This window comes from Erpetoichthys calabaricus, chromosome 10 (genome assembly GCF_900747795.2).
Source record: "Erpetoichthys calabaricus chromosome 10, fErpCal1.3, whole genome shotgun sequence".
Lineage (NCBI taxonomy): Eukaryota > Metazoa > Chordata > Cladistia > Polypteriformes > Polypteridae > Erpetoichthys > Erpetoichthys calabaricus.
In genome coordinates, this window is record NC_041403.2 from 37,047,917 (window position 1) to 37,069,498 (window position 21,582).

The 21,582-nt window shown below is 35.6% G+C and overlaps 1 protein-coding gene across 1 annotated transcript in view; it reads left to right on the top strand.

Moving 5' to 3' along the window:
* The window catches only part of LOC114658947 (guanine nucleotide exchange factor VAV3-like), a 367,009-nt gene that overhangs the window by 229,750 nt on the left and 115,677 nt on the right, over positions 1-21,582 (top strand). Inside the window, exons 4-10 of the mRNA XM_051933104.1 lie at positions 2,535-2,600; positions 4,944-5,052; positions 8,335-8,430; positions 8,797-8,865; positions 11,373-11,476; positions 11,975-12,074; positions 18,420-18,515. Coding sequence (XP_051789064.1) covers positions 2,535-2,600; positions 4,944-5,052; positions 8,335-8,430; positions 8,797-8,865; positions 11,373-11,476; positions 11,975-12,074; positions 18,420-18,515 — 640 coding nt within the window. The remainder of the gene's footprint in view (positions 1-2,534; positions 2,601-4,943; positions 5,053-8,334; positions 8,431-8,796; positions 8,866-11,372; positions 11,477-11,974; positions 12,075-18,419; positions 18,516-21,582) is intronic.

Consider the following 21,582-nt stretch of genomic DNA (forward strand, 5'->3'; position numbering starts at 1 on the left):
TGTGTGAAAGTCTGAAAGAGAGAAGAGGGTAGAGACAGTGGTGACCTAACAAGGGCCATGATACTAATGCATGTCAGTGTTAATCTAGCAGCATTAGGAGCGAGACAGGAACCAAATCTGGATAAAGAGCTAGACTACTGCAGGACAAACTCAAACGTCCACACTCTACATAGACTGTGACTAGGCTGGGATTTCAACCCATTCCCCTGGAGCCAAGTGACTAATCACCGTCCTGCCCCAAAGTCCTCATTGTTTCAAGTTTATTGTCATGTGTACATAGTTCAGTGGCAGTCATACCTGCATGTCCCCACAGAATACTGACAGTAATGCAATACCATCAGAATGACACAAACACATAAAAGAAGAGCATAAATAGAATGTCAGTTATACAGTATATAAATTATGTACAATATTATAAGTAAGATGATGTACAGTGTACAGTATTTACTATTATGACTGGGTGTTCATTGATAAAACTGATAAAATATACAAGGCCCATGGACCTGGACTCTCTTTTACAGACAATCCAGAATATTTACAAATACATTAATTCACTATAGTGAATGTTGTGCCAAGATAAATAGTTAAGAAGGAGATATTCTGTAAGTAGATAAGCCTGAAAGCCAGTAGAATTGTCGTGGTTTTGCTGCTCCAAATGGTGATGGTCTGACTAGTGTTTTTTTTTAGAAATTTAATTCATGCTACATAAGGCAAAACCTAAAATAATGCTGTTAAACTTATGAATCCTTAATATTGTTCACAAATAGATCTTAGAAAGAGTGTGATGTGGTTTTTTCTTACTCAGAAATGTATACATATAAAAATGAAGTTTAGGCTAGCGACCATGTCCATCACTGACTCCCAGTATAATGCTGAGGTGGTCACTTAAAATATTAGGTCTCCAAATCTCTTGTCCTCTTGTGATTTCTGAGGTGCTTTGAACATGTGATACAACTTCTGCGTGGCATCAACGCTCAGCCCAGACCCAGCCCAGAAAACCCTGTGTAGCCCCTGGCTGATGGAATAATGTGTTTAAGAAGCGTTTGAAGGCTCTCTTCGTTGGTAAAGTTTTTGTATCCTAGGAATTGTAACTCACTTGTATTTTGTTTTGAGGTCTTCACTTGTGATATTCATTTTTGTACCCTTGGCCTATAACACTTGTTCTGTTTCAGTCCCCCAGACTCATGCTTATTCGATTATGTTGACCTCTTTTATAAGTTGCTTTGGATAAAAGCAACTGCTAACAAATAAATGCAATAATGTAAATAAAGCTATATATATATATAGAGAGAGAGAAATTTGTTTTGGAAAGATACCTTTTACAGTATTCCTGTAGGCAGAGTATACGTTGCACATAGTAATTTGTAACTTATGTTTGTAAATGAAATAAATTGATTCAACAGTTTTTACTTTTGAAGCCTATTAAATCAGAAAATATTCATATCATATCAAAAACAGTATTTTTTGTTATTGGTCTATTTTTTATTAATACTACTTGAATGTTTTATATATAACGTTGTATAAACTGCAGTTGTTTGTAGACTCCCCAACCCCTCTAATCAAAGGACATTCAGGTAAGTGACTCGCTTAGTGTCATGCAGTGAGGCTGGCCGAGGTGGGAACTGAACCACTAGCCTTGTGGTTAAATGTCAAATGTTTAGTCTCTCCACATCACTACCTCATTCTTTTCAAATATAACACTTCTATGTTGTATTATTCTAGCTTTTGGTTCTTATATCTGTTATATTCTTTGATTGAATTTTCATAATTTAATTTGAAATGTATTATTTTCAATCATAATTTTTAATTAGAATTTAAAAAATTGTATACTTTTTAATTGTTTGAAAAGACCAACCAAAGAAAATGCCCTCGTTAACCAAAAATGACTCTGAACATGGCCAGAGCAGGTCAAGAATGTAGTGCATGATGAATAGCGGTTCATCCTAACTTAGAATGTACAAATGTCAGAACAAGTGCTACGGAAAAAAAAACTAACTATTTAACATTGCAGTAAAACTAAAATGTGTTTCTTTTCTGTCTAAATCCATGTGAGCTTTTACTATGATCATTAACCTGTCTATAGCCATCTCTTTCATCTTTTTAGTGCTATTTTATCTTAAATCTTTGTAAAATGAGGTCAAGCTGTACTACTTTACTCAGCAGGACGTAGAAACATAGAAATGGACGCAGTGTTTCCGGAAATAATGCCACTCCATAACTGTCTTTGTTGTGTTTGTAAGGTGAATGCAGCTTGACAGAATCATTCACAGGCCAGGAAGTACATTTTCATGCAGTAAGCTACAGTCTGAGTCATTTTTATTGTTATTTTAGAAAAAGAATTCTTGGCACAAGTGTAGGCAATTTTCATCTCTCACTTGCAGTACATTTGCAAGATTCACTGTACTTATAGTTCGGAAAGAACATATAAAATATGAATGTCTTTTCAATTAACATTATGTGTGAAGATGCCAGTCATAACAATGCTGTCTGGTTTTGTATAAAGTACAGCGTTTTTATCTGTTTCCTTCTTTTAGGCCATTTCCCTCTGAAGAAATTGTAGAAGATGAAGATGTTTACAAAGGCCTGGATGAATTAATTGAGTATGTCCTTCATTCATTTTCCAGCTCATCTTTATTTATTCTTCTGATCTCATGCAACTTATACTAAACTTTCATTTAGTTAAGCGTTTAAATGTCCCATATTCTCCAATTTTTAGGCTATATAATACATTATGTTTACAAATATGCAGCACACTGACATTACCTGGTATTACAAAAAAAGATTTCCATTAAATTCACAAGATTAGCCTCATGAGCCACAAGCAATGTTGGGGGAACCAATGGGCCCCCATTTAATGCCAGTTGGGAAAAGCAGAACATTCCAAATAAAGAGCACTTATGGGTGCTAATAAAGGAAAAAAAGAAGAGCCCCAGAGTGTTCCAAGAATTACTTTATATCGCTGGTTCCTGGAAGGGGTGGGATTTATTCATGGGGGGCTGGAAGTGAGGTCACTCAATATCCAATCGAAGTCTCTCTGAACTGTGGAAAGAAAAGAAGCAGCATCAGAAAGAGCGCCCGCCCTCTCTTGTCCCGGCAGTTGTATTGTTTACCTGTCCAGGATGCCTCCTAATTGGGCAAGCGTAACAAAGTGTATACCATTTTCACATTTATTTACATTATACCAATAATATAAATCAGAATATTTTATCAGTTTCTCAACCATTTTGACTACCCACATACTGTTAATATCCTGTACCAAAGGTCAGTGGTCAATATTAGAGTCATTTAATTTCACAGGGAAGTACTAAGCTGTCATCTGATCATCACTTTACTGCCCAGGTAACTGAAACAGTCAAACTATCAGCTAGAGAGCACCAGAAAACCGAAAAGGTGTCTTGGTGGTGCCTGACAGATGAATCTGTTCAGGATGAGTTTGGCTCTTATCTTGGGATAAACTTCAATCTCACATTAAGGCAGGGTTATTGACATTATCAAAGACCTCAGTAGTAAAAGCTACTGAAAGCATCTGTGCCCAAATGTTGGTTGGTGCCTTTCATGGTGGCAAACTGAGGACCTGCGGTGGACACCAACAGTGTGGGCAATTTTCAGGATAATGATTTCCTTGTAATAATTGACTTTGCCAAGCAGTACTAGCAGGCCAAGCAGGTGGAAGCTGCAGAAGTTAAAGAATCAAAAGCCTGTGGTAGGAGGCCATGTAGAATGACATGACATGTCAGCATCAGAGAGGTTTTGGCATACCACTGAATACCTCTGGGAGGATGAACTAGAAATTACTGAAATTGTTCTTGGCAAGGGTGAAGATATGTTGTGGATAGCATCTACTGCGGCTAGTTCCATTTCTATGCTGTGTGCCTCTCCCTGAAAAATGGGACAACTTGAATATTGAGGGTAAAAGAGCAAGGTGTCTTAGCGCTCTTGAGGCTGAAAGTTAAAGGCATTGGGTATGTCATACTGCTGTACTAATTAAAATGTCTACACTGATCCCTGTTCTAGTACAGAAGCTCATTTTATATTTTACTTGTTGAGTTATCTGCATGTTAGCATCTTTATTATGGTGAATTACTGCTAGTATCCTTTGAGCAATAATGAAAGCACATAATCTTTGAATGTTGATGCATAACAGGAACCACCACCTAACCATATACAGTACTGAAAGCTGCCTGTGGTACTTTTGCTTGAAATTAAAAGCTACTTTACTTAAGACTTCTTACTTTTCTAACTGCTTATTGTATACAGTTTGACCAAGTATGATATACTGTACATTTAAAAATTTGTTTATGTAGAGATTAAATGAAAATTGAATTTCTCCTGCACAAGTGACATTGGAAGAGTTCATTTGTGTTGCACAATAAACGCTTTAGGATGTTAAACACATTTCTTGTATCAAGAGCTAAGGTGAAAGTTCCATTTTTGGTTGAGGGATAGATCTTCATTGTCCTTGAAATGAGTGCCTCCAGTTTTATGTAGTAACCAAAGAAGCGTGTTGATCGATCAGACTGTGATGTGTGAACCTGGACAATCTCCAAGTCCCAGAGACCAGCATCTTGGGTTTTTTGTGCTGTGTGCCATGTGTGATTTAAGGGACCACTCCTGGCACTGACTTTGACTAGACTCTGTAACTATTACAACAGATTTTTATCTTTAATCTTTAAGTTACAAAAACATTTAAAACATATGGTAAATCTAGAAGTGACTAGTAGACATAAAAAGAGTAGATCATTTTTATGGGTTCCTGAATACCTCTAGACATTACATTAATGTTGTGTGCTTTGGACCATACGCAGTTAGCAACATTTAAGAATGTAAGAATAATTGTGATGAATACAGGCTATTCACCTGGTCCATTTTCACCTAACCTCTGCAGAATATTTGAAATATCCAGATCCCAGAGTAGCACTCTCTCCCATTTTAATATTTTGCAGTGAAAATGGAGTTGAGGATGAGGAAGACCTTTATGACTGTGTGTATGGGGAAGATGAAGGTGGAGAGGTGTACGAAGACCTTATGAAGACTGAAGCTACGCCTCCCCCTGTATGCATATTTATTTCATTTACATTCATTTTCACGAATTAACTTTTGCCCTTTAACCCCGATTTCATTAAAATAAAAATAAAAATAAAAAATAGCTTTCCTAAATTGTTATGTGATAGATTTCACTTTGAATTCAGTTACATTTTTCATTTTTGGTGTAGTGTTCACTGAAAAAGTGACGACCATGATTCTTTACTATAGTAATTGCGTTTAACATTTATGAAAGAATTATATTTTTTGTTCCAGCTTTTTAAAATTTATTTTCTCTGAATACAAAATAAATATTTAAATGCAGGTGTCTTTAATTCAATTCAGTTTATTATAATTATACAAGAGTGAGTCATATGAAAACATTAAAATTGTAGTAGAAATTGTGAACTCTGTATCATTGTCATGTAAGTTGTTGCTTCAGGGACACTGTAGAATGGCTGACCCTGTGTTCCAAAAGGTTGCGTGAAAAGACTGTTTCCCCTTGGGGATTAATAAAGCATATCAAATCAAAAAAATCAGAATCAAAACATTGTTAGAAATGACATTAAGAGTGTCCAGCAGGTGGAAGCACCGTATAGATTAGCTACATTGTGTCTTAGTAGCAGTATAAAGATGGCAGCCCCAGTAGAAACATGCACCAAAGAGAAGCAGTGTTCTGTTCTCCACTTTTTGAGTAGTGGAGGGATGAAACCTATCAAAATTCATCAGCGAATGAAGGTTCAGCACAGTGATGCCTGTCTGTCACTCCAGCTAGTGTACGAAGGGAGTAGGAAGTTCCAAAACAATGCAAGTTCTATGACAGACTTTCTTTAATCAACTCAGGCACACTGTTTGTCAAACTTGTATGCATCGTGACATAAAACCGGCCAGTTAAAGGTGGTCAAATGACATAGCAACACTTCTGGATATCAGCACATCACCAATGGTATGATATCTTTGCTGCAATAAATTATGGAAAAAAATTAAGGTTTTCATGTGATTCACCCTCAGGTATTTCAGTAGTAAGATCAGTATTTGTTACTAACATTTCTTAGCTATGAACGTTTTAAAAACATATCAGCTTGGTGGGACCTGTTAGGCCTGTTTTGCACAATATGTTTATTATTTTCTTTTCCATAACCTTATAATAATTTTTATGTTATACATTATATATATATATATATATAATACAGTGTGTATATACAGTCATATGAAAAAGTTTGGGAACCCTTCTCAGCCTGCATAATAATTTACTTTCAACAAAAAAGATAACAGTGGTAAGTCTTTCATTTCCTAGGAACATCTGAGTATTGGGGTGTTTTCCGAACAAAGATTTTTAGTGAAGCAGTATTTAGTTGTATGAAATTAAATCAAATGTGTAAAACTGGCTGTGCAAAAATTTGGGTCCCCTTGTAATTTTGCTGATTTGAATGCATGTCACTGCTCAATACTGATTACTTGCAACACCAAAGTGGTTGGATTAGCTCGTTAAACCTTGAACTTCATAGACAGATGTGTCCAATCACGAGAAAAGGTATTTAAAGTGGTCAATTGCAAGTTGTGCTTCCCTTTGACTCTCCTCTGAAGAGTGACAGCATGGGATCCTCAAATCAACACTTAAAAGATCTGAAAACAAAGATCGTTCAGTATCATGGTTTAGGGGAAGGCTACAAAAAGCTATTTCAGAGGTTTAAACTGTCAGTTTCAACTGTAAGGAATGTAAATCAGGAAATGGAAGGCCACAGGCACAGTTGCTGTTAAACCCAGCAGGTCTGGCAGGCCAAGAAAAATACAGGAGCGGCATATGCGCAGGATTGTGAGAATGGTTACAGACAACCCACAGATCACCTCCAAAGACCTGCAAGAACATCTTGCTGCAGATGGTGTATCTGTACATTGTTCTACAATTCAGCGCAAAATTGCATAAAGAACATCTGTATGGCAGGATGATGAGATAGAAGCCTTTTCTGCACTCACGCCACAAACAGAGTCACTTGTTGTATGCAAATGCTCATTTAGACAAGCCAGATTAATTTTGGAACAAAGTGCTTTGGACTGATGAGACAAAAATGAAGTTATTTGGTCATAACAGAAAGCGCTTTGCATGGCGGAAGAACAACACCGCATTCCAAGAAAAACACCAGCTACCTACTGTCAAATTTGGTGAAGAGTCCATCATGCTGTGGGGCTGTGTGGCTAGTTCAGGGACTGGGGCCCTTGTTAAAGTCAAGGGTGGGATGAATTCAACCCAATATCAACAAATTCTTCAGGATAATGTTCAAGCATCAGTCACAAAGTTGAAGCTACGAAGGGGTTGGATATTCCAAGAAGACAATGACCCAAAACACAGTTCGAAATCTACATGCAGAGGTAGAAGTGCAATGTTCTGGAATGGCCGTCACAGTCCCCTGACTTGAATATCATAGAAAATCTATGGGATGATTTGAAGAAGGGGTGTCCATGCTCGGTAGCCATCAAATTTAACTGAGCTGGAGAGATTTTGTATCGAAAAATGGTCAAAAATACCTCCATCCATAATCCAGACACTTATCAAAGGCTATAGGAGGCATCTAGAGGCTGTTATATTTGCAAAAGGAGGCTCAACTAAGTATTGATGTACTATCTCTGTTGGGGTGCCCAAATTTATGCACCTGTCTAATTTTGTTATGATGCATATTCATCCATCCATCCATCCATTTTCCAACCCGCTGAATCTGAACACAGGGTCACGGGGGTCTGATGGAGGCAATCCCATCCAACACAGGGCACAAGGCAGGAACCAATCCCGGGCAGGGTGCCAACCCACCGCAGGACACACACAAATACACCCACACACCAAGCACACACTAGGGCCAATTTAGAATCACCAATTCACCTAACCTGCATGTCTTTGGACTGTGGGAGGAAACCCACGCAGACCTGGGGAGAACATGCAAACTCCACGCAGGGAGGACCCGGGAAGTGAACCCAGGTTTCCTAACTGCGAGGCAGCAGCGCTACCACTGCGCCACCGTGCTGCCCCATGCATATTCATATTTTCTGTTAATCCAATAAACTTAATGTCACTGCTGAAATACTACTGTTTCCATAAGGCATGTCATATATTAAAAGGAAGTTGCTACTTTGAAAGCTCAGCCAATAATAAACAAAAGTCCAAAGAATTAAGAAGGGTTCCCAAACTTTTTCATATGACTGTATAAATATAAATATATATATATATATATATATATATATATATATATATATATATATATATATATATATATATATAAAAAATATTCAACAGTTGTTATACTTTTATTTCTATTGAAGCAGAAACAAGTGGAAACCGATGTTCGGAGCTGCTGCTTACTTGAAATCAAACAGACTGAAGAAAAATACACAGAGACACTGGAGTCAATAGAGAGAGTAAGGAATTAATATTAAGGATTATGCTTAAGTATTTGCCATTTTCTCATATACCCATGGTTTCTAAGTACTAGGTGCCATCACCTCCTAATTATTTCCAAGGCTTTCTCTCATTTCTCTGGGCATATTTTACAAAGATGATGTTGTAGAGGGGCTTACTTATATCAGTTAATTTTGTCATGTTTATTTATTGAAATGTTTCAAAGGTCAACTCATCTCAGTGGTTGGTGTTAAGGGCTTATTTTGGACCCTGTAATGTTGCATTGTAGAAAGTCTTTTTTTGGAAGTAATACACATGCTCTGAATGAACTTTTAAAATAAGTCAAAGTTAGATTTTTTACTTCCTGAACTCTTCTCTTTTCACAGTACTTTATGACACCACTTAGAAAATTTTTGACATCACAAGAGATTGACAGAGTATTTATTAACATTTCGGTAAGCTATCTATCTAATATTTTACAATGAGAGAAATGTGTTTATTTTCATTTGAATGTACTGTTGTCTAAATCATAGATGTTAGTTTTTCAGCCCATGCAGAGTGTTTTCAGTTTTATGTAATATTCAAGTGTTAACCTTAAAACTCTACACATCCTCATTAAATTTTTTTGCTTTGGTTCACAAATAATGTCACACTCCTTTTCACTGTTATTTAAGATTGTGTAACTGTGAATACTAAAACAACGGATCACTTTAATGAGAAACTGTTGTCGTCGGGCAGTGGAAGGACAGACTGGAAATAGTCGGACTATTTTGACACCAACCAGGTCGTCCCTTTTAATCGTCGCGAGATGAAACAAACAAAATAAACAAAAGCAATGAAAATAGTGCGAATGCGCTAGGAATAATCTTTTCGAGAGTCACATGCTCCGCCGTACGGCTTGTTCCGGTCTCCCGGAAAAAGTCACCTTTCTCTTTACAGGCGCTTCTTTTATAGCGGTACTTCTGGAAGGGGCGGAGTTGAGTGCCCTTGCCGGGCGGCTTCTCAGAACTGTAAGGGAAGAAGAAAATTACTTACAAACCCTCTGTTTTAAAGTAGAGTTGGAACAGACTGTGTTACTATATCCTCTGAAGTACTACTTGAACAATATTCCAGTGATAATGGAAAGAAAACAACAAATAATATATGAAATGAGACAGAGGATTATTGCCCTTTGCAATGTACGGCCTTCATTTAGAGAAACTGCAAAAAAAAAAATAAATCTAAATGTCAGTGAGTACAGTTGTGTCCTATGTAATCCATAGGCAACTGAAAATTGAAAGAAACTGATAGGAAAAGATTTGGCAGACCCAAAGTCTCAACCCAATCAGAAGTTTCTGAGGGTCAACCAGATTTCATGATAGGCGCCAAATAAGCACAACAGCACAGATTCAAGCACAGATTGAGTGGTCTAAAAAAGCAAGTCTCAGTTTCTACTGTGAAGAGGAGACTTTGTCCAGTCTGCAGTAGCTCACAGCCAATATTTCAAGGCCCTATTTTGTCCTTTAAAGAATGACTTTCATACAGCCACTTGCCCTGAAAAAAAACCGATAGCACAAAGTCTCACCCTGTACAGGGTATGTTCCAGCCTTGCAACTGATGGTAGCTGGGATAGGCTCTACCACCCCTTAAACTGTTCAGGGCAAAGCAGTTTAGGAAAAAACTGACTCATTGACTTTGTTTTATATTGTTGAAAATAAGTGCAGCCTTTTGGACTGCCATTTTCTTTTTTTTTCTTTTATTTATTTTATTGTAATCATTTCATACAAATAGATCAATTTATAACAAAAAAAACTGAAGACAAATCAAATCCATTTTCTTTTTTATCATTGACGTTGCGATTTTTTGAATCTAGTTGTCATGCTGTTAGTCCTAGTTGCCAGAGAAGTGACATCATCGGGGTCATTTGTGAACTGGTTAAAAGGTTGTCAGCACAGTAATATTGGTATCCGAGTTTGCAGATAAAAATCTAGAAACATTTTCTTTGCTTTATTTTTTTAAATACTTGGCTTTGACTTTTGTTTTCTGTTTTGAGCTTGAAGACAAAAGAGCAGCTTGTTCTTCCAGTTTTCAAATCTTGTGCATTTTGTTTTGACTGTGTCTGGTTTCCTTGTTCTTCTATTTAAAATACTATCACTTTCATTTGAAATTTGACACATCTTAATTGAAATAATTCTATTTGGACCCTAAATAAAATCAGACAGTCCTGTGTGATATTCCAAGGAGCTGCCGTGGCAGCTTTTGTTTAATTTTACCATAACAGAACTTGAAATTTCATTAGGAGTGTGGGGACTCTTGATATCCATTGCGTGCTTCGGGCAGCTCTGTTTTAATTCCTGTGGTAGTTGCTAGAAGTGATTCTTTTTCTGCCTGTGATTCTCAGATGCACCTTCTACTCATTTCTAAGGCTTGATATACTGTCTTTTAAGAAAACTGTTTTGAAGCTTTTGACATCTGATGACTAATTTAAAAAAATGGATGTTAAAAAGTCAGCATGCCTTGGGACTTACCTGTCACACACTTGTCACCAACCGAACACGGCAGCATGTTAGATGACCAGTGCTAAACCATTAGTCGATTCGACTTTGCAAGTGATAAGGAAATAGCAAAAGTTTATAGCCCTAAATGTAAAAATGTAGCAGCATATCAGTAGGAATGAGCTGTTAATCATAAAGTGAATTTGTGGTGATGAATATGAACAAAGGAGACATTCATTCTATAATCAGTCTCTTTTCTCACCACGAGAGTGGACAGCACCGACTTTGCTAAACTTACTTGTTTTGAATATCTTTACACTTCCAGAAACAATTTCAAAATATTTATGATGAATATTTTCCAAGCAATGAGTACTGGTTAACTACTCTTTAGATTAAATGTTACCCTTTATAAAATGGTTGGCTTTATTACTGAAATTTAAACCTATGCTTTCATGTATTTCTTTATCATAACCCATTTGCTATTTCAGGATCTTGTGAAAGTCCACAAATCTTTTGTACAAGAAGTTCATGACTCCATTTCAATCAAGAATTCCCAAAACTTATACCAGATTTTTATAAACTACAAAGAAAGGTATTATATACTTATTATGATTATCTTTAAAAAAAAACTTAGTTTTAGAGCTAAAAATTGAATTATATGAAATTATTAAAGAACATATGTTGTACAAGACATTTTAAATTCTTCCTTTGTCTCCCAGTGTTGGTTTATTTTTTAGATTTAGTTCATGTTTATATTTTTATATAATATAAATGTTTAATTAACCTCTGATCAGCTAGCAGCCTTCCCAGGGTTGATTTCTGCCTTGCATCCAGTGCTGTTGGGAAAGGATGCAGCTTCAGCAACTCTGAATTTATAAGATGGAAGCTCAGAAAATGGTTCACTGGATAAATGTTTTATTAAGCTCATCTATGTATTATTGCTAAAATTGGCTATTTACCAAAATTAGTACCGTAATATTTTCTCATATGTTAAAATAGTTTATATTCTTGACTATATTTCTAATACGTTTGATTAGGACCAAGCTCTTTTATTATGCCACTTATTTGTTTTATATTTTATTGCCTTTAGATTGCTTATTTATGGGAAATATTGTAGTCATGTTGAAACTGCAATAGCAAGTTTGGATGATATCTGCAAAGAAAAGGAAGATGTGAGATTAAAACTTGAGGTACTCCCAATTTTTATTTTTTTCATTAAGTGTTATATTAAGGCATTACAGAAAATATATATATATATATATATATTGGGAACACACAATGTATACATATAGCTATATATAGCCCATCTTTATAATGCACTGGTGAGGCCTCATCTGGAGTACTGTGGGCAGTTTTAGTCTCCGGGCTACAAAAACGACATAGCAGCGCTAGAAAAGGTCCAGAGAAGAGCAACTAGGCTGATTCCAGGGCTACAGATAATGAGTTATGAAGAAAGATTAAAACAGCTGACCCTATACAGTTTAGACAAAAGAAGATTAAGAGGTGACATGATTGAAGTGTTTAAAATTATGAAGGGAATTAGTATAGTGGATCGAGACTGTTATTTTAAAATGAGTTCATCAAGAACATGGGGACATAGTTGGAAACATGTTGAAGGTAAATTTCACACAAACATTAGGATGTTTTTCTTTACATAGAGATTCATCAATACATGGAATAAGCGACCAAGTTGTGTGGAACTTTAAGGACTATTTTAGAAGAAAAAAGTGGATTGCAGGCAGTGTGGCACAATGGTTAAGGCTTTGGACTTTAAACCATGAGGTTGTGGGTTCAAATCGCAGTTCTGACACTGTGTGATCTTAAGCAAGTCGCTTCATCCGTCTGTGCTCCAAATGGAAAAACAAAAGAAATGTAACCAATTGTATCTCGGCCATATAAATAAATGTAAATACTGTTTATATATGTATGTATATGTATGTATATATATATATATATATATATATATATATATATATATATATATATATATATACAGTAATCCCTCCTCCATCGCGGGGGTTGCGTTCCAGAGCCACCCGCGAAATAAGAAAATCCGCGAAGTAGAAACCATATGTTTATATAGTTATTTTTATATTGTCATGCTTGGGTCACAGATTTGCGCAGAAACACAGGAGGTTGTAGAGAGCAGGAACGTTATTCAAACACTGCAAACAAACATTTGTCTCTTTTTCAAAAGTTTAAACTGTGCTCCATGGCAAGACAGAGATGACAGTTCCGTCTCACAATTAAAAGAATGCAAACATATCTTCCTCTTCAAAGGAGTGCGTGTCAGGAGCAGACTCTGTCAGTAAGACAGAGGAAAGCAAACAAATCAATAGGGCTGCTTTTAAGTATGCGAAGCACCGCGGCACAAAGCTGTTGAAGGCGGCAGCTCACACCCCCTCCGTCAGGAGCAGACAAAGAGAGAGAGACAGAGTTTGTTTTTCAATCAAAAATCAATACGTGCCCTTCGAGCTTTTAAGTATGCGAAGCACCGGGCAGCATGTCGTTTCAGGAAGCAGCTGCACAAAAGATAGCAACGTGAAGATAATCTTTCAGCATTTTTAGACGAGCGTCCGTATCGTCTAGGTGTGCGAACAGCCCCCTGCTCACACCCCCTACGTCAGGATCAGAGAAAGTCAGTGCAAGAGAGACAGAGAAAAGTAAGCTGGGTAGCTTCTCAGCCATCTGCCAATAGCGTCCCTTGTATGAAATCAACTGGGCAAACCAAATGAGGAAGCATGTACCAGAAATTAAAAGACCCATTGTCCGCAGAAACCCGCGAAGCAGCGAAAAATCCGCGATAAATATTTAAATATGCTTACATATAAAATCCGCGATGGAGTGAAGCCGCGAAAGGCGAAGCGCGATATAGCGAGGGATTACTGTATGTGTATGTATATATATATATATATATATATATATATATATATATATATATATATACATACATACATTATACATATATATACATATATATATACAATATATATATACATATATATATATATATATATATATATATATATATATATATATATATATATATATATATATATATATATATATATATATATATATATATATATATATATATATATATATATATATATATATACATATATATATATATATATATATATATATATATATATACTATATATATATATATATATATATATATATATATATATATATAAATATATATATATATATATATATATATATATATATATACTATATATATATACATATATATACATACATAATATACATATATATATATATATATATATATATACATATATATACATATATATATATTTATATATATAATATACAATATATAATACATATATATATACATATAATATATAATATATATATAATACATATACATATATAATACATATAATATATACATATATACATAATATACATATAATATATATACATATATATATATATATAATATATATATACAAATATATAATATATATATATACATATATATATATATATATATATACATATACATATAAATATATATATAAATACATATATAAATATACATATACATATATATATATATTATATATATATACAATACATATATATATATACATATATATATATATATATATACATATATATATATATATATATATATATATATATACATATATATATATATATATATACATATATATATATATATATATACATATATATATATATATATATACATACATATATATATATATATATACATATATATATATATATATATACATATATATATATATATATATACATATATATATATATATATATATACATATATATATATATATATATATATATATATATATATATATATATATATATATACATACATATATATATATATATATATATAAAATGTGTGTATATACAGTATATATATTGTGACAGTTTTCGGTCCTCTTGAACCCTCTGACCACTCTTTAGACACCAGGTAAAAGTCCAATTATTATTTATTTGGACAATATTAAAGTGCACAAAGCACCTACACTCCACAATACTTATATAATAAATCAATAATAGAATAAACAATCAATACAATCCTCCACTCCCAGACACGTTGCCACCCTTCCACCCAGCTTAGCTCTACGCTCTGGCCTTTCACAGTCCTTTTTATAGTCCTTGACCTGGGAGTGTTTCACCCTCTCTGTCCACATGACCTGGAACACTTCAGGGTCAGACAAAAATCCTTTCTTCACCCCGGAAGCACGTCATTCCTCCTGTCCATGTGACTTGAATTTACTTCCGGGGCGTAGGGCAAATAATCCTTGTTCCTCCCTGCAGCATCCCCTAGCGGCCCCCACGGCATCCAGCAGGGTTGGGGATAAAAACTGCATTGTCCAGAATTCCCTGCTGGCATTCGGGGCACCTCCATGCTACAGAAAGGGCTCCACTTGGCGGCCTGGGGGTATTGGCCGGGATGAACAGCCAGCCCCATATCACAATATTTATGTATATATGAATATAAAGTGGGTTGAAAACTCAAGAAGATTCTTTTTATTCAACATTACTCCTGTGAAAAAATTATCAACGTTTCATAACTCTAAGATCTGCAGCTAATAATCTAACCCAAATTTTTAAACACTTAAATTTTTTTTTTTCAAATTTTATGTATTAATATTACTTTTAAGTATTTATCACTTTTGTTGTGGTGCTCTGCATGTAAAACTGTGTAGAAATGGATACTAAGCAAGCTGTTGAATTCTGTGTTATGTCTGCCCTCTTGTGGTAAAAAAGCTAAGCATGTTAAAATTGAAAGTGTTAAACACTCTTTTTGTTGTGTCTTCTACTGCATGGTGTGAATTCTTGAGAACACATTTAAAATGTACTCTTAAACTTAGTTATTATTTTTATTTGCATGTTAAATTCCACTTTAAAATCTTAAAGCATGTGCCTTCTATTACTGATACAATTAAAGCCGATTATTTGAAGTGTTACCATTGTTAGAGGTTCATAGGGTCACTTTTGTTATGTATGCGGAGATCAATTAAATTCTTTCTTGTAATCAACATGCAACATCAAACCACTCTATTCTGTATTAATTTATCATAACTCTATTCTGTAGAAATATTATTTTTCAATAGAGAATATATAAATTTTTCTCGATTTTCATGTGTCAAACTTTATTTTTGCATAACATTTTTACTTTTTGCATACTGGACTCATCCTTATTTGTGATTAAGTCAAATAAGCAGTTGGATTACAATAAATATGTAAGCATTAAAAATCTGGAGCATTATGTTCAATCCATTAATCCATTTTGTAACTCACTTATCCAATTCAGGGTTTCATGGGCCAAAGCCTGTTATAATAGTACTTTGGCACAGGGTGGGATCCTACCCTGGACAGAGTGCAGACACTTTTTTCAAACAGGGCCAGTAGACCTAACTTTGAATGTTGGAGGAAAACTGCAGTTCTGGAAGGAAAAACCCACACAGCCTCAGAGAGAATATGCAGACTCTACACATACAGTGACTGGGGTGGCATTTATACCCAGGACCCCAAGCATTACAGTCATAGATTGTAAACACTACACCAAAACTGTAGCTGCTCTTAATTGGGCTGCTTCTTCTATGAGGGAGATTTATGGATTTATTTTACATATTCTGCACTATTGTTGCCTCATCTGTTATTAGTAAATTGAACATTTTATGATACTACAGGTAAAATTCCGTTACAACGAATATCTTTGCAACGAAATTTTCATTATAATGAAGTATTTTTATGGTCACGACAGTTTCCCCATATGACACGAGTCTATAGAAATCTTGTTACTACGTTGTAATGAAAGTATCTCCTGAATGTACTTCGAAGTTCCCAAAAGACCTTAAAATGCTTGAATGAATCATCCGCAGAGCAGTTAGTTCTGTGGTTGCAGCTCAGTTGTGCACAATGATCCCCAGACAGAAACATTGTAAAAATAAATTCTTTCTTCAAACTTTCCTCGTAATGTTTTTTTGCTGTTTTTGTTTTCTGTGGTTTTCAGTGATACCTTTTGTTTATTGCTTGTCAACATCTGAAAAACATCCACTGGAATTTAACTAATTGTCACCCTCCTATAGAAACAACAGACACGAAAAAACTATAACAGTTCATATTAGAAAAAAAAAACTTTAAATTTTTGCAGCTCTCAATTGCGGCAAAAAGAAAAAAGACGTTGCCAGTGAATTTGGAATTTTCTTGAAAGACCGAGCAAAAAAAGAAGAAAAATCTCGGGTTGCAAATGTATGCGAACTGCTGCATTTGAAGACGTCAAAGCCGTTTTGATGTGGTTAAGTAATGCTCGTTCAAGAAACATTCCTATTAATGCGGCAGTCATTCAAGAAAATGTGAGGTTTCTAAACTCTCTTGGGACCTCCCCCAACTGGAAGACACACCAACGATCGTCACGAAGTGCGATCACCGTGTCTGTGGAGGACTGTTTATCTGTTGCCGGAGCAACTGCAGACTCACAGCTCTGCTGTGGCTCTTCGCCGAAGCAAACAGAAAAGATATCGATGGGTGATGCAAGGAACATTGTAAATGCAGGGAACAGGATTACTTGGCCACTAACCTGGCCACACCCCTGCCTGACTGCTGTGCCTGTTTATAGGAGAGTGGTAGATCCCGCTACAATAAATAACCCTGCTGTTCCTGTTTCAAGCTGAATAAAGCTATTTTTGCTAAAGTACTGAGACTCAGCCTTGTGTTTTGAGGTGTAAGACAGGGACTTATAGCATGACCACGATCTTTTATGTTTTGCTCAGTGGCACCTCACTGCACCGCTATGAGCCTGCTGTTGCCCTGCCCTGGCAACGGACAAACAATCTTACACAGATGCGGTAATTGCGCTTCGGGACGCACTTCAGCGTGACATTCCCAGGGTAATCCCAAAAGAGTTCAGACACCTCACAATATGAGGAAGAAGAAAAGGATGATTCGGCTTCTGATTGACAACTGTGCTGCCCCCCAACATGCTTCTGCATTGAGATAATGTTCACGTTGAATTCCTCCCACCCAATTGCACAGCAGTGCTTCAGCCATTGGATTTGGGCATCATTCGCACCCTGAAAGTGTATTATCGCAAGGAAATGCTGAGAGAAATTCTCGTCAGCATAACTTGTAGACAGGAGGAGATGAAAATTAACGTGAAAGAAGCTATTGAAATGATTGCAAACTCCTGGACACAAGTTAAAGAAAGCACTATTGTGACAAATACAGAATCTCATTACAACAAAATATTTTTTAGGTCCCTGGCAGTTCGTTGTAGCAGAATTTTACCTGTAGTTGTATCATCTTCTACATGTAAATGAAACTATCATAGAGATACTTTTTTGTTTCCTTTTTAAATATGTAGCTGCCTATAGGTCCTTGGTAGTGAGTTACAAGCTTCAGGCATACTGGAAAATCATTACTGTAATGCAGAAGGCTGGAGTTTCTTGTTGGTCGGCATCCTTCTTTAAATTTTCTTTTGCTTGCTTTATTTCTTATAGGAGTGCTCAAAACGGGCAAATAATGGGAAATTTACTTTGAGAGATCTTTTGGTTGTCCCCATGCAAAGAGTTCTTAAGTACCATCTGCTGCTTCAGGTATGTAAAACATTGTTCTTCTATTCCCTGCAGACTACTTTTACATAATAGTTGAAATATTGGAAAAAATACTGTCTTAAATATTCTCTGCTGTTGTCAGTTTTGTAACTCCCTTCATTTTCTTAACCCACTTAAGGACCACTGCTATATTCAAGTCAGTTCAGTCCTGGTGTCCCCTGTGACTGTAGGTTTCTTTAATTGGACTGCTAAGTTAATCAAGCAAGCTGTTATTTCCCAGTTTCTATGTTTCAGTGTCAGTCCATAAATTACAAACCTGGGCTTGCTAAATTAGAAATTTTTATTGGAATGTTTCAAGCATTTATGTATGTATGTTACATAAAGATCATTTAATGAATAATAATTTGTGAAGGAGCAACTGAACTAGTTTTGAGTGGATTATAATGGTGCCCTGGTGTTTTAAGTGTCCTTGAAGCATCTGCTAAATATGCTGGACTGATTATTGTGGCCAAATATGTGATCTGAGCTGTGAGGAAGCAGTACTAACCACTGCGCTGCTGTGGCTCAAATAACAAAAGATGCAGACAGAATGAATACCAAAGTTAAAATATGACAAATAGCCACAAGCTATCGATAAGTAAATAAAATAAAGGTCATTGCACTGACAGAGTGCCAGTCTTGAAGCACACATTATCCTTGACCCGAAGTGGCGGCGTAAGACTGGCATGTTTCATTGTTTGAAGTCATGACTCCGGGCCCAGCAGGGGCATCTTTTTTGTTTCCCATGATTCTTTGCAGAAGCTTTGCATTGTCTTCTTCTATCAAAAATAAAGAAACACCTTCTAAACAGTAATATTTTTCTTTTTATTATTTAACAGTGTGCCCTGTGTTTTCCAATGGGGGGGTTCTACTCTAAGGCTTGTTTTAAGATTATAGTTCAACACATGGCTGATTGGCATGCATAAACAGCAATCAGTGTTATATATTGTGAGCTGCGAAGCTAATCATACCCCCAAAAGATATAGACGCCCCTGGGAAAACCCCTAGGAAACCCCAAGGAAACATAGACAGGCTACCTTCACATTTCTCCTTTCCCTTCTGGCCAGCTCTGTCGTGTAATCTGCCTCTCGCGCGGTGCTCCGCCAACTCAAAAAGCCTGTATGGGCTTCTCTCAGTTTGTTAAACTGATTGCTTGCATCTCCTTATCCCTCTCTCAGACATTCTCTCCTCCTGGGGAAACTGTCATCTCTGACTTGTCATGGAGGAGCACGTTTAAACTTTTGAAAAGAGACAAATGTTTGTTTGCAGTGTTTTGAATAAAGTTCCTTTCTTTTCTACAACCTCCTGTGTCTCTGTGCAAATCTGTGACCCAAGTGTGACAATATCTGTTGGCAGTACTAGTAATACTACACGTTGCTTGTTTATTTTTTAAAAGCATACAGAAAGAAAATCCTATCTTTCTCATCCTCTGTGGCACTAAGGTACATTTTTACCTTTTTAAGTTCACTGACGACCCACATGCAGCAATCAAAGAGACCAAAAGGTTGAAACAACACTGAATTGAAGAAACAAGTGTGGTAACAAGAGTCAGAATCTATCCTAGAAGTATATGATGTAAGAGGGGGATAAATATTAATTACATGGCATCATCATTGACACTCGACCTTACTCACTCACACTGGCTCAGTAAATAGAGGCAAATTCACTTGACACTGACATCTTATGGAAATGATAAAAATCCACCTAGATGGTGACCAGGTCAAACATGAAAACAAATCTTTGTAGTTATGGAAAATGCAGCAGTAAATACTGTGCCTCCCAGTCACATCTTCTCAGTATATTTTCTGTTACTGATGGATGTCAGTGTCTTTATAAGAGTACTAGCTAAAGTAGCAACATTCCCTGGGTACATATGAATAATGGGTTAAGGTAAGTAAGCAGACCCTTTCAACATTTGCACAACCTGTCTGACAACTCTGGTAACTACCAGGTTCTCTGCTCTCATTCTTACTCACCATCATTATCACCATATATTCATCTTAAGATGTTTCTTGTTTACTTTCTTCAGAAAAATAATTTTGTTCTAAGATAACCACTTCCTGCTATCCTTATATCCTTGTTTGATGCTTCCTCATTGCAAGGCTCTTTAAATATAAAGAGAGAATTATAATCATAGTATGGACACTACTTCTAACGTTGGGATCTTGGAAAGCACATAAGACATCCTTAAACACAATATGTATATATTTTTTGTTAGCTGCATAGATAAACAGATTCTTAAGTGCTGTCAACCCGAGAACATACTTCATATTGTAGCGAGAAACAGGAGGATGTGAAATCATTCATTACCATCAGCTGCACAGTTTTGGTGTGATAAGGAGGTTTTGGTATTTGCACATATTCCACTCCAAATCCCCCATTACAACCCTGCTTCTTGATGAATCCTTTGAAAGGCCTTAATGTCTAAATTTTCATCTGTATCAACCATAATATGCACACAATCTTTCATGAACATCATCTCAGTCATTTTGTAGTGATTCATTTTTCAATCCCTAACCCATTACAACTGTCCTTTCCAATGAAATTTTTGAAATAACCATGTAGTCTGGATTTTAATTTGGTTCTGCTTTATTATACATGCAGTGTTTCGTTAAAATCAACTCAGTAGTTCTGGAATATTGTTTTTGGGGTGCTGTCGCATTTTAGGTAGTATCAACGGCAACCAACGTACAAACTTTCGTGAAAATCAGTGATTCTTTAAGAAACAAACAGACAAGATGTGATCTATGGTTAAAATAAGGTTTTTAATGTGCAATATCAAAATATAACACTAACTGAAGCTGAAAATTTCAAAAGGTAAACAGAGGATATTATAATTTTATTTATAAGGGTAATGCACAAATATAATCATGGAAGTTGGTTAATTGGTTATACAGAAATGGGTTTTGTCAATCCTAAATCCCGAGAAATCTTACTGTATTATTACTAGCTTTTTCCTGGGTATAAATAAATGAGGGGAAGTTATCTTTTGACAATTCAAATTGCTAAACACAACCCACAGTGAGACAAAAAGAAATAATCTTAGACCAAAGCTGAAACCCTGAGAGAC